The 14,597-nt window shown below is 29.9% G+C and overlaps 1 protein-coding gene across 9 annotated transcripts in view; it reads left to right on the forward strand.

Moving 5' to 3' along the window:
* Positions 1 to 14,597, forward strand: part of LOC143246748 (uncharacterized) — a 102,988-nt gene that overhangs the window by 25,241 nt on the left and 63,150 nt on the right. For 6 of the 9 annotated variants that reach the window (XM_076493840.1, XM_076493849.1, XM_076493841.1 and 3 more), the window contains exon 4: positions 14,485 to 14,562. In XM_076493840.1, coding sequence (XP_076349955.1) covers positions 14,485 to 14,562 — 78 coding nt within the window. Of the gene's footprint in view, positions 1 to 7,146; positions 7,219 to 11,006; positions 11,038 to 12,124; positions 12,208 to 14,484; positions 14,563 to 14,597 lie in introns of those variants that run through there. The other 3 variants (XM_076493847.1, XM_076493846.1, XM_076493848.1) reach the window with 2 other exon arrangements.

The raw sequence follows: 14,597 nt of genomic DNA on the forward strand, positions 1-14,597 counted from the left end.
CATAATTATTCTGTGCTTGTTATAGTATTACAATGTATTCATAATTATTCTGTGCTTGTTATAGTATTACAATGTATTCATAATTATTCTGTGCTTGTTATAGTATTACAATGTATTCATAATTATTCTGTGCTTGTTATAGTATGTATACAATGTATTCATAATTATTCTGTGCTTGTTATAGTATTACAATGTATTCATAATTATTCTGTGCTTGTTATAGTATTACAATGTATTCATAATTATTCTGTGCTTGTTATAGTATTACAATGTATTCATAATTATTCTGTGCTTGTTATATATTATTAAATGTATTCATAATTATTATTCTGTGCTTGTTATAGTATTACAATGTATTCATAATTATTCTGTGCTTGTTATAGTATTACAATGTATTCATAATTATTCTGTGCTTGTTATAGTATTACAATAATTATTCATAATTATTCTGTGCTTGTTATAGTATTACAATGTATTCATAATTATTCATGTGCTTGTTATAACAATGTAATAATTACAAACAATGTATTCATAATTATTCTGTGCTTGTTATAGTATTACAATGTATTCATAATTATTCTGTGCTTGTTATAAGTATTACAATGTATTCATAATTATGGTATTACAATGTATTCTTTAAGTAAAAACACAACATATTTTTTGTTACACCAAAAAGATAATATTTTAATGGAGTATTTTTACTACAAATGTATCTACTAATACTTACATATGTATAAATATATAAATAGAGAATTTCTGTATACCAGTCTGAGTGTTCATTTCTATGTTTGATTAAAATCCCTTTTTTAGTCTCAAAATTACAAACTGATACATGTAGTTATAAAAAAATAAGGAAAAAACTAACATACACTGGTACATATAGCTCTATAAGAAATAAAAAACAACATACACTGGTACATGTAGCTCTATAATAAATAAAAAACAACATACACTGGTACATGTAGCTCTATAATAAATAAAAAACAACATACACTGGTACATGTAGCTCTATAAGAAATAAAAAACAACATACACTGGTACATGTAGCTCTATAAGAAATAAAAACAACATACACTGGTACATGTAGCTCTATAAGAAATAAAAAAACAATATACACTGGTACATGTAGTAGCTCTATAAGAAATAAAAAAACAACTTACACTGGTACATGTAGCTCTATAAGAAATAAAAAACAACATACACTGGTACATGTAGCTCTATAAGAAATAAAAAAACAACACTGGTACATGTAGCTCTATAAGAAATAAAAAACAACATGGTGGTACATTATAGCTAGCTATAAGAAATAAAAAACAACATACACTGGTACATGTAGCTCTATAAGAAATAAAAAACAAAAAATAACAACATACACTGGTACATCCTGACATTATACCACTTCAAGATCAATAACAATCCTGACATTATACCACTTCAAGATCAATAACAGTATCAATAACTGACATTATACCACTTCAAGGTCAATAACAATATCCTGACATTATACCACATTATACCACTTCAAGGTCAATAACAGTATCACTGACATTATACCACTTCAAGAAATCAATAACAATATCCACTGACATTATATACCACTTCAAGATCAATAACAATATCCTGACAATAACAATCAATAACAATATCCTGACATTATACCACTTCAAGATCAATAACAATATCCTGACATTATACCACTTCAAGATCAATAACATTATACACTTCAAGATCAATAACAGTATCTGACATTATACCACTTCAAGATCAATAACAATATCCTGACATTATACCACAATAATAACAATATCCTGACATTATACCACTTCAAGATCAATAACAATATCCTGACATTATACCACTTCAAGATATAAACAATATCCTGACATTATACCACTTCAAGATCAATAACAATATCCTGACATTATACCACTTCAAGATCAATAACAATATCCTGACATTATACCACTTCAAGATCAATAACAATATCCTGACATTATACCACTTCAAGATCAATAAACAATTTGTTTTTAATATATATCTTTGACTAATTAGCTCGATCTCAAGACAGTTTTTATTCATTGGTTAAAACATGAGGTTACATCTTATGTGACCCCGTATTTTTCATAATATTGTGTATTGATATGTGAACCTTAACACTAGGAGAAACTTCTGTCAGTTTAATAAAACATACACTCTCAAAATCAAATATTTCTGCCTACATTTGTTTCTAAATTAGCGAGAGCTATGCCTGAACTTAATGGAGCTCCACGTGTGGTCATTTGGGTCATCTGTCGAGCAATAAAAGTGTAAGAAAAAAGTTCATGTTTTTGGTTTAAATCTAATTTCACACAGATTTTACGCTGAGTTAGTTTGTCGGTAAATAATTTGACTTAAGTTTAAGTAATGATAATTTCCCACTGTTGTTCTTTTAGTCAGTTCAAGAGACTTAAGAATTATAGTCAGATTGTTGTGGTTATACATACATTGACATACCAGAGAAATGATTAATAAATATTCTGTCAGACAGTTTCCGTTTTTGTAAACAGGAATCAAATTCTAACTATTGCAGTCCATCTGAGTTTTTCATCTGTGTGTTGAGGAACAGTACTGTGTTATACCTTAAACAATTCTTCTTAAACTTGTTGTTATTTGTTGTTAAGCACAAAGCTACACAAGGGGCTATCTGTGCTCTGCCCACCAAGGGGGATGGAAACCAAGATTTTAGCAGTATAAACCCACAGAAATACAGCTGTGCCACTGGGGGCTCCTCTTAAATTATTTCAACATCTGTGAATTTTTTTATTAGGTTATTGTATGTTATGTCCTATATTACCTTGTGCATAGAGAATGCTTTATGGCTGCCAACTGTAACAGAAATACTTCCAAAAACTTGTGATTCAATTTTCTGATTGATTAACTGCACAGAGAATGTGAACTGTGAGAACCATTCTGGTGGGCAAGTACTTGATGTCTGGTCTATTGTTCCTGTTTATTGTAGATTCTGCTGATTTTAATACATATTTTCTTAAAGCCAAGCCATCCATCATCAGCATATTTACCAGTGAATTTCTTTTTTTCTACTGTCAATTCCTGATACATACATTTTACTTTTGAGAGGCCAGCAATCATAGGCTGAGTGATCAGTTATTTCTAGAATTACCCCTCAGTTTTTGTTGTGTAATAGCTTGGCTTTTACACTTTGTCCACCTTTGGGCTCACTTTACATAATACTACTGAGTTTCACAAATTTCCTACAGGAGCATTATTTGTGATTCAAAAATCAGAACTGTATATTTTCAACTAAGATCTGAAGGCATTCACATGGAGAATGCGCTCACTAGGTCTGCAGCTTCAGCCACTGTATGGACATATGGAATTCCCAGTCCTATTCTGAAGTCATTATCTCCCATGACTTTCTTTTTATTTTGGTAATCTATTCATTTGGCTGCTGTTGATTCAGTACTGATTTCTTCAATATCTGATTACTTGCTGAGTGAGCTCAACCTTCTTCTTTACATTTTTGACATATGGAGCTACTGAATTCTGTCATTATTCATGAGGTTCTGTATGTTTTGAGGTCTTATGCATGCTTTGTTTATGTTTCATTTTATAGATTCTGCCAAATCAGTAGAAGATACCATGTGATCATAATTTTCTTTTATTTCTTTATCTTCATTGCTTTAGCTCTTGCCTTCCTGTTGGCTTTGATGTTTCCCCATAATTTTGGATATCCATCTTTCTCCACACTGCTTATACTACATCTTTCACAAATGAATTTCTATCTTGGTGTTGCAGTTGAGGATATTTTCACTATTTTCAGTATCTGGTTTCCACATCATTAATTCTGAGATGGTGACAATTCCATTGAATTTCACAGTTGGGCAAAGAATATACATGACCCAAAAGTGGTGTGGTTTTACTTTTCTGATCTTTTGATCTGAATATCTTTTTTCCAGATGTATCATTTGGATACTTTTGGAAGGTATTTGTCATTTTCTCATGCCAGTCCCTCTTCCTTATCAACATGGGATTCTCATTAATCTTTTGTGAGGAAGTAAGTACTGTATCAAAAGCTATTATTTTCATATACAGAAAATGTATTTATGATAGGTAATATCCTCTTTTCACACTTCTCTAGTGCTGTCATGTTTTGCCAAACTTTGAAGTGATAGTTCAGTAGAGGAGTGTAGAGGGAGTCACATGAGCATGCCATGCTTATATTGGTGAGGAGGTGATGCATGATTATTTGCATGAGCAACATGATCTAATATTACAGTTCCAATAGGGGGAATCAGAAGACTTGTGGCATGTGTAAAGAAGAAGTTTGTATATAGGGACAGCACTGAATCAGAATAGATAGTCTTGTGACTGGATGTCAGTGTCTATCATAAATACATTTTCAGTATAGGAATATTATAACTATTCTCAGTAGAACCTTTTTTTTTGTAAAATGCAATCACTTTGTTACTGAGCTGCAAAATATTACCATTTGGACCTTGCAGTGACATCATAAGGTTGTTGAGCTGAGTAAAAATATTAGCTTGATAGCACAGTGCTATAAGCCACTTTTCATCCATAAAATGTACTACTAATGTAGGGCTACAATCTAATAGAAAAATACAAAATTATTTTTTCATTTGTATAATGTAACTGAATACTTTCCTTTTAGACAACCAGCACACCTCTGTATGTATCAGAAGTCATTGTAGACGGATCACATTTCTACAACAAATAATGGAAAGCCACCTGCTGTCAAAAGTCAAAGCTCTTTGTTTCTCAGAATTTACATACTTTCAGGGACTTTTAGCACTTTTTTTGCTTCAGGTTGCATAGTTTTAGGTGTGTAACCTCTCTATCTGTTTATTTTTCAGCATACAATTAACCTCTGCTTGTTCCATGACTGGCCCAGTTTTCCCATGTTTTTGCTGCTATATTACTCACTAGCAGTGAAGTTCAGCCAGCAGTTTTCAAACTTGTTCATTTTTTAAATTTGTTCAGATGTAATATATGTGCTCTCATAGTCCTGGTTACAAATCCCTCCCTTCACTAACCACCAATCCCCCCACCCTGGGGCCACACATCACAGTTTGAACACCATGGTTCTTGCTTCCTGTTATTGGTTATCCATTCTTTTCACAATCAATGGCTGTGTGCTCCTTAGAAATATAAAATCTATCTGAAATGTGCTTTCAGATGAGTAGATGTTAGCTTTGTGCTGCATGTTTGCTGCCTCATTGTACATTAATATAGGCTACATAGATTTTGGGCTTTGTTGTTCATTCGTGTATTTGTCTTACATACATGCCCACACCTTGTGTGTCAGTGGTAAATTTTGTAACTTACAATGTCTAAAATTGGATTTTGATACCTATAATGGACAGAGCACAGATAACTCATTTTATAACAACCTCATTATCATATGCTGAATCTACAAGAATGAATTCGCCTTGACATCTGTGAGTGTAAAGCAAACAATTGTCTTGCAGTTAACTGTATCTAAAACACTGGTCTTTGTAAAGACTTGTATAAAAACTCAGAAATATAAGTGAGGTATGAAGAAAAGTACCTGTTTTTATAACACCACTGTTTATAAATGTATCAATAATGATAAACAGAAAACTTACTCTGTGTACATGGCATTTATGTCACCATATGCACTTCATAAAGGTTTTATGAAGAAGGTATTCAGTACTGTTTATGTATTATCAAATATTGGAAGTATAGTTGTAACATGCTTTGATAGAAGATCATACATTTAATTCTTATATTGACTGATTTAGCCACATCCATCTAACATGCTTTGATAGAAGATCATACATTTAATTCTTATATTGACTGATTTAGCCACATCCATCTAACATGCTTTGATAGAAGATCATACATTTAATTCATATATTGACTGATTTAGCCACATCCATCTAACATGCTTTGATAGAAGATCATACATTTAATTCTTATATTGACTGATTTAGCCACATCCATCTAACATGCTTTGATTCATACATTTAATTCTTATATTGACTGATTTAGCCACATCCATCTAACATGCTTTGATAGAAGATCATACATTTAATTCATATATTGACTGATTTAGCCACATCCATCTAACATGCTTTGATAGAAGATCATACATTTAATTCATATTTATTGACTGATTTAGCCACATCCATCTAACATGCTTTGATAGAAGATCATACATAATTTAGCCACATCCTTCTAACATTGTTTGTTTGTAATCTTTATTGTTTTGACTGTCCCATAAATTAATGGGAGCATTACATATAGCACAGTGAATAAGAGTTTATTATTGACACCCTTATATATTATGAGTTTGTTTTATAAATAAATCATTGTTTGTAATTGCATTTGATGATGAGTAATATGATGTCTTTTCCTACAATTTATGACTATTGTATAAATAAATAAAATTAACTTTAGTAAAACTATTCTTATAGCAGTTTTCAAACATAGAAATGCTACAACTAAGTAACTTACTAAGTAATCACATAGACAATTTATAATAGACAGGGTAACTTTGTTTCACAATTTATGGAGGAGAAAGAATGGAATAAACTAGTACTTTCTAGGCATGTGATCATTAATGCAGTGGATGTCAATGTTACACGTTGTAGCGTGAATCAGTTTGGCATTGTTAAATAAAATTTGATTGGCTGTATAATAGTTCTGGTTACTTACCATAAAGTAATATCTTTTTTTATGAAAGGGTAGAGTTTTATGGGGTTTTTTTCCACACTTTATTTTGTCCAATATTTAATAAAACTCATAAAACTACTTTCATTTAAAGAGTGTGGGATTAATCTGTGAACTTGATTGGGCTCATCACGAATGCTTAAGGAAGATGTGTAGCTGCTTATAATCATCTACAAGAACTAATGTAGTGTGTTATAAAGAATAGCATGATTATAAAATGAATCATTTTGACTGATTAAAAGTACAATAAACAGTAAATGAATTTTATGAATGAACTATGCATGTATTGTTATAAGAAATTGAAAAGACCATGGAAAATTAAGAATATGAGTTCTGTATGTTAGTTTGAATTTAAGTGCTTTATATGTTGAACATAATGTGGGATGGCATAATAAAATAGTGTGTATATACATGTATTTTTTGTACATTTGTCAGGTTGTTAACCTAGTCCTAGATGATCTGTTAGGGAACAAAGACTTTGCATATGGAATTCTAGATGTGTTGTGGGTAAGTTGAATATGTTTTGATTATAGATTGAATCCAAATTGTAAAGTTTCTGGTGTAGTACAGTACTTCTTCTTACATGTATAACTATTTTCATTCAGTGCTGCCTTCTGTGTGCAGAAATGTTTGTCATGCCATAATCCTTGAACTTCCATGTGGCTCAACTGTGTCTGGCATGTAAGTTGTCATGTAAACTCCCAATAGGAGTGTGACACACCCTCCTGACTCCCTTTACAATGAACTGTTACTTCTTATTAGACAGTGATTGAGTGCAGATGTTTTTCAGTTGTTAACTCTTTTCCTTCAAGTATTAATTCCATTTCTTTTGTGAAGTAATGATTAACTTGATTTGCTACAGTTAATTGTTTCTGTAGTCGTTTGCAGAGATAATTTACCTTTGTTTATTAATTTTGTTTTCTCTTTTTTGAATTCTTCATGGTTTAATATGACTTCTTAAGTTTGTTTTACAATTTCTGAAATTATTATTGTTGCTTTGAGCACCATTACTGTTTTCAGGTCTGAGTGTCTCAACTGAGGGTTTCCTAGTTTTAAACTGTTGGGAGATTGGTTGTTATAAGAGGTGTCTTTTTTCTCCTAACAGTGTTTGTTTTTTCCTGCAATGCAAAACGCCACACTGGTACGTCCCTTCACACCATCATTTGAGTGTTGGACTGTTGTATGTGTGGGTGGTTGTGGATTTGCTCTTTTGCTTCTTTTAGTAGATTGGTTAGGCATGTGTATAATACTGTTCTACTAACCTTGAGATAAAGATGGTGGGGATCCTCCTCCAATCACAAGTCAGAAGTAGTATTCCTGATGCTGCTTGGGTTTGGACTGGAGTTGATGAGCCACTTGCCTTAGCGACTCAACACATTTTGAGCACATTCCTCACATATCTGATTGTAGATGGTTCTTGTCTAGTCTTTCTTCATGGGGACTGAGATTCCAGTGTATTGTTGTTTGGATTCAAACTCACTTAGTGTTTCTTTCTTTCTTTCCCATTTGATTGTGCTCTTCTCACTTTCCACCCATATATGTGACACCTGTTTCCACACTTTGCATAGTGTATACCTGGTACAGAAGTGGTGTGGTTTCCCATGTGTGTTCCTTGTTGGGATCACACTTATGGTGTCTGTCATATGCTTTTGAAGGATACTTATTTCTATCATTGTCACTGGACTCTCTGCCTATTCTAGTTACACATTTTAGTGGAAGTAATGCATGGGTACAACATTGGGTGTAGAATATACCTGTAACAGAAGTTGTGTGGTCTCCTACATAGGATCTTCTACTTTGAGGATCTCCTGTTTTTTTGCATGTTCTTCAGAAGCTTATGATGGATGCTTCTTTTTTTCTTGTATCAGTCAAGAAAAATTACTTGTTGAGTGTGAGATTCTAGCTGTATATGTGAGAAGAATATATTGAAAATATATATCCTATAGATACTTGATTGTGTGGTTTGTGAAAGTTGAAGACTTGTGGCATGCAAAGAATTTTGCATATAGAGGGTAGCACTGAACCATATTGCTATATTTGAGAGAGGAGATAAATACCTATCGCAAATATATTTTCATTACAGGAAATGTATAACTTGGAAGAAATAGTTTATTGCAGATTTGTTTACCTAACTCTAAAACCAGTTATGAATTAATGTCACATTACTCAAACCTTCTGAATTTTTCTTGTTGCTTAAATTGAGTACTGTTACATCATAATGTCTCAAATTAATGCAAGTATGTTTGTAAAAGTGAAGTTAGATTGACTTTTGGTTTAAGTCATAATGGACAATTTCTAAAGTGAGTTTCACAGCTTGTAATAACAGATATAGAGAAGAAATAAATTGTCTTATTGAATGGCATTCTGAAGTTATTGAATCTGTCTTGTGGACTTTGATGAAAAGGAGAATTATTTAATCCTTTAGCTACTGGCTCGGTATTATATACGACTTCACCTTCAAATTTGCACATGTTAAGTATTTGAACTATAACTTTTGTTATTGCATGTGTATCTTCACAAAATGTGGTAGACTTTTACTAAATATTACAAGTATTTTGTATACAAAAAAATCAAACTTTTTTAATGAAATATCTTTACTAAAGATTTGCTTGTGAAAATAGGGTGCAAAGTGATTTCATGTTATGACTGAAAAAAACTACTCTTCATTGCCAAAATCTCAAATATTTTGCATAATCTCTTAAAACCTCCTAAATACATCTCAAACGTGATGTCATTGTGTTTGTTGCCTTACATTCAAAATTTTATTGAACTACTATTTTATGAATTTAGGTCAATAAATTTGGAATCACATTGTAGATTATAATTCAAACTTTAATACTATGTACATACATAAGTTAATTTCTTAATTTAAAGGTTAAATATTTAAAGAATCTGAATATAGATTTCAGTGAGTCATGTAGTATTTTGAATGCAGCATTGGTTAAAATCAGATGACTGTGATCCCAAAATATTAAGTCTATAGTTTCATACTAATTAGAAACTCAAATTATTAATATTATCAGGCTAGAATGAAAAATGAGAACCTTATATCTTTTTATTTTGCTGAGATACGACTTGCATACTGAATCAAACCTAGTGGCTTCTTTCACCATATGGTTCGTTATGTACACTTACTTCAAAATGATATGTGAATAACCAATCAAAAGTTTAGAATATCCTCCAGAGTAGTTTACTCAGCTCTTTTAATCTGTAAAAAAGCTGCCACATTCTTTCAAACCAAAATTTCAAGAAGATAGGTTGTGTCTTTAGTCTGATTGAAATTTCATATTTTACTAAATCTAAATAAATTTTAGGTACTAAGCTTAATAAATTACAGTTAAATTCTATGGTATCAGTTTAGTTATTTATGATGTTTTGGTAATTTAACTGTATATATATATATGTGTGTGTGTGTGTGTGTGTGTATAAAACCTGAAAACAATTTTGTTTGATATCCTTCATATGCAAAATTTTAAAAGACTTAGAGCAGCAACTGAGTACAAAAATTGTAGCAAGAAGAGATAATTGTTTGCTTTACTTCTTTATTTTTTATCATTCAATATTTAAGAAAATAAGCTCCATAACTTATTTCTAAATAGTAATTAGTTATGAGTATAATGTACAATAATTGAAATGTGACTGTATTATAAAATATTAGTCCACTAAAATGCAGCCAAGACAGGAAAGACTAAAGGTCAGTTTTATATTACTGTCTTTTGTGTTATAATATGTAGTCATTCTAGCATGAAAACTTCATTTACATTTATTTCCAAAGTTTTATGATGGTTATGAGGTTGGTCAAATGACAGATCACACATAGTTAGAGTAGAGAAAATAACATAAAACAAAGTCTCGCTGAAAATAAGTGTTTGAAAGTACTTAGAGGTTTTAGAGATTGTGAAAATAATATCTGAGATTTTTAAACAAAGAATAATTTTTTTTAATCATAACATGAAATCAGTTTGCACTCAGATTCACAAAGAATCTTTAATAAAAATTAAAAAATCTGATATCTTTGTACACAAAATATTTGTAATCTTTACCAAATTTTGTGAAGATACATGCTGCATCAAAAGTTATAGTGCAAATACTTAATGTGTGCAGTTGTATAGATGAACTTGTATATTACACTGAACCCATAGCAAAATGGTTAACCTGATGTGAATAATAATATTCAGTGGTAAGGTTTCTGCTTTTTTAAGTTAGATGCGTGTTTTACACTAAGTAAGTATTAGTGCTATGTAGAGATACATTCTAGATATTTATGTTAGGATATGTATACGTTTTTTGTTTTTTTTTTGTGTGTGGTGGGAAGAAACTTGCTCGGTATGTAACTTTTCATTTGTATGCTTTCTAATATACTGAGATTCCCTTTTTTATTTTCTGCAAAAAAATGTTATGTGAGTGATTTTTAATAGTTACTGTTGATATCTTTCCTTGCATGTGTAGGACCACCAGCCTGTCTACATATAAATAAAGATTAATACTTGATAGTCAAGTAAAATAAAATCAGTAGGAAAAACTGCATTAAAAACAAACCCAAATAAAAATAAAAAATGCTGCAGTTTATCTTGCTTACACTCAAGTGTTAGTACCTTATTATTATTATTACATTTTCTTTACTTTGGAGAACAGTCACCTTCCCACAACAGTTTGCAGGTAGTAAAGGATGATACAGATGTGAGACATTATGGGCTTGAGTACTCACATCTTGCTCTCCTAATTTTTATTTATTTTGATTATTTTATTATTATTTATTTATGTATTTCTTTTTGTGAAACTTACAGTTGAGTTTGAAACTGACAATTCATTTATCCCCATCACAGTGTGGGTCCTACTTTTTTCAGTCACCTCTGAAACCTATGATACATTTTATATCCTATGTCTGTACCATAGGGATTCTTCTGATTTGTTCAGTTTTTTATTTTTGTTTATTAGAAAATATATACTTACACACACACACAAACACTGGAATAAAAATATTTTATCAGATGTTTGTCAATGGTTGGTATTAAGTGTTATTAACTATTGTCAGCTGTAATTTCATATCCTATTAAATGAAATCTCAAAAATGAAACATAACCACCTTGTCATATATTTATATTACAGTACTTTTGATAATATAGTATATATGTAATCCCCCAAAAGAACAGTGAATTAACAATGAGTGTTTTGTGATGAGAAATTCACTTGAATTTCACTTCTCAAAACTCTCTTTTTTTAACCTAAAGAAGGTTAAGGCTTAAGAAGGTTGAAATGTTGTTCTCTACTTTATTTTAATAAAAGTTTTAATACCCATACCAGCCATCTTAAGATAAATTTTAACAATGAGTGTGCTTATCTAACAGTTTAACTTCTATGGTTTTTTACATGAACAAAATTTGTTATTTATCATATACATTTATTTTCTCAGATGGAGATGCTGGAGGTTCCTTGATTTATTCTTTGCTGATGTTAGCATTAGAAAACAATTGTCCAGTCCAGCTGCTTAGACAGGTATGTAACTGTGAACATTATAAAAAACCAGCTTTATGAATTGGGTTAATTTATACTTTAGATGGTATTTCTCTGTGTAGCTGTGTGTTGACAGCTAGGCCAAGAGAATTCTTCTTGATCAGTATTTAACTCATTAATGTTATTGTACAAATTGTAGATTTATTATGGGCAAAATATTGAACAGTGGTAGATGAAAACAAATTATTTGCAGTATTTTAAGGTTGTTTTTTGTGTGCAAAATAAATAAGAAATTAGGTATGAAATTTAAAATATGAACATGGTCACTTTTGATTAAAAGGATTTTTATTTTAAATTTAAATAGTCAAAGTAAATCATATATTGTCATAATTTATATTTCATTTTTAATTATATACTGAATTTTAGGATTTTGATCTTTTGAATAAAAATTTTAAATATTTTGCTACTAAGAAGAGGACTAAACTATATATTGTCATAATTTATATTTCATTTTATTTATATACTGAATTTTAGGATTTTGATCTTTTGAATAAAAATTTTAAATATTTTACTACTAATAATTATATATAATTTATATTTCATTTTTAATTATATACTGAATTTTACGATTTTGATCTTTTGAATAAAAATTTTAAATAATTTACTACTAAGAAGAGAATTAATTTTATTTAAACATAATAAAATGGTGACAATGGTATTACTCTTTCTTATTCTAAGTAACTCCTATATTTGAAATATGCTTAATATAAATTAATTTAGTACATAAAGACAACATTATATTTTGTTTTTAAACTTTTGAAAATAAACATTTTCATTCTGAAATATATAAAATAAAAATAACGTTTTCTTCAGGTATTACACTTAATTCATCACAATATTAAATATAAATGTGAAGCCTATTTGATTTACTAATTGTCATTGAGTTATAGAAAATCCTATATGAATATAGCTTCTCTTTAGTTAGTAAAATACAAATCAAAATACTACATATAAGTTCATCATTTAATTAAAATTGTTTGAAAAGTGTAATTTTACTAATTCCTCCTTTTGTATATTCTGGTTTGTAATCATTTTATTGTTCACTTTTGGATTGTATATTTTTCTACATTGTTTATGTTCTCTTGTTTTCATTTAACACCAAGGATCAAACTTATGAGCAATGCATTTATGGAAAATACATTCTTTATGCACATAAATTAATAATAGTAACATGAAATGAATGTTCTTATTTTATGAAATTTACGTGCAAGAATGGTCATAGAACATATTGAATAATAATAACAAAGAATGTGGTAATTAAATTATGATAAAAGAGTCATGCATAACTCTGATTTTTGTAAGTCCTGTTTATAACTGTTTGAAATGTGCACAACAGATATCATGGATTAATGTTATAACAGGATTATTTCCACACATTCTTGGAAGGTCAGTGACATTGGAGTCAGTTATTGTTGTAACTAGAGAAAGGGGTTTGGTAGAGAAATACAAATTTTACTAATTGTAATCATAGTAAGGGTAGATCTTAAAACAGCTTAACTTCTGTACCAACAGATGCTTTGAAATATTAATAGTAAAATATTTATTTCATCCTCAAAATTTAAACCAGACAGAGTGATACTTCTAGAACTTAAGAACATTTATGTGATGAACAGTTCATATTGTTTCTGTAATTAGTGTATATATTTTGAAGACAATCATAAAAACCTGTTGGTTTAATTGATTCTCAGGTTTTTAAGGCAAAACTGAAATTCAGAGTTATCAATCAAGTTAAAAACTTATTTTAATAAAACAACTTCTGTGTCATATTCTTATTGGAAAGTTCAAAGTTGAGCCATAGCACTGCCAATGGTGAGCTAGTTTGTGTTAATAATCTTTGTTTGTGTAATATTATACAACAAGTTTTTATAGTTGTTGAAATAACTTTTCATGTAATCAGTTTAAGTACAAGGTATTTATAATTTTGTTCATAAACTTGTGGGTCATCAGAAAGAAAAATTGTTGTTTAGAATGCTCTTTTACCAGGTTAATAATGACTACATCATGTTGTTGTTCCTTCCAATTTAAAAGTTGATAAGTTAAAAAAAATTCAAGCATAAATTACAAGTAGTCAAATTATAATCTTAACTGTGTGTGTTTATGGATTTTGACATTTGGGTCAGTTTTGAGTTGTTTAGATTAAAATAATATTGAAACATCCAATACTTTAGTATCAAATAAATAAATTTTGCTTTTACTCAGGTGCTCTGATTTGTATAATTTATTAAATTTTTTTTAATTTGGATATAATTTTTACTACAGACTATGGTGTGTGCAAATCAGATCAAAACAGGCTTTATCTGCATTCTTTGACATTGGCAAGGAAACCTCGAGTATAATGTAAGAATTCTTTTTTGTAGTAGTATTAAAATTAG

The sequence above is a fragment of the Tachypleus tridentatus genome, chromosome 3, assembly GCF_004210375.1.
Source record: "Tachypleus tridentatus isolate NWPU-2018 chromosome 3, ASM421037v1, whole genome shotgun sequence".
NCBI classification, from domain to species: Eukaryota; Metazoa; Arthropoda; class Merostomata; order Xiphosura; family Limulidae; genus Tachypleus; species Tachypleus tridentatus.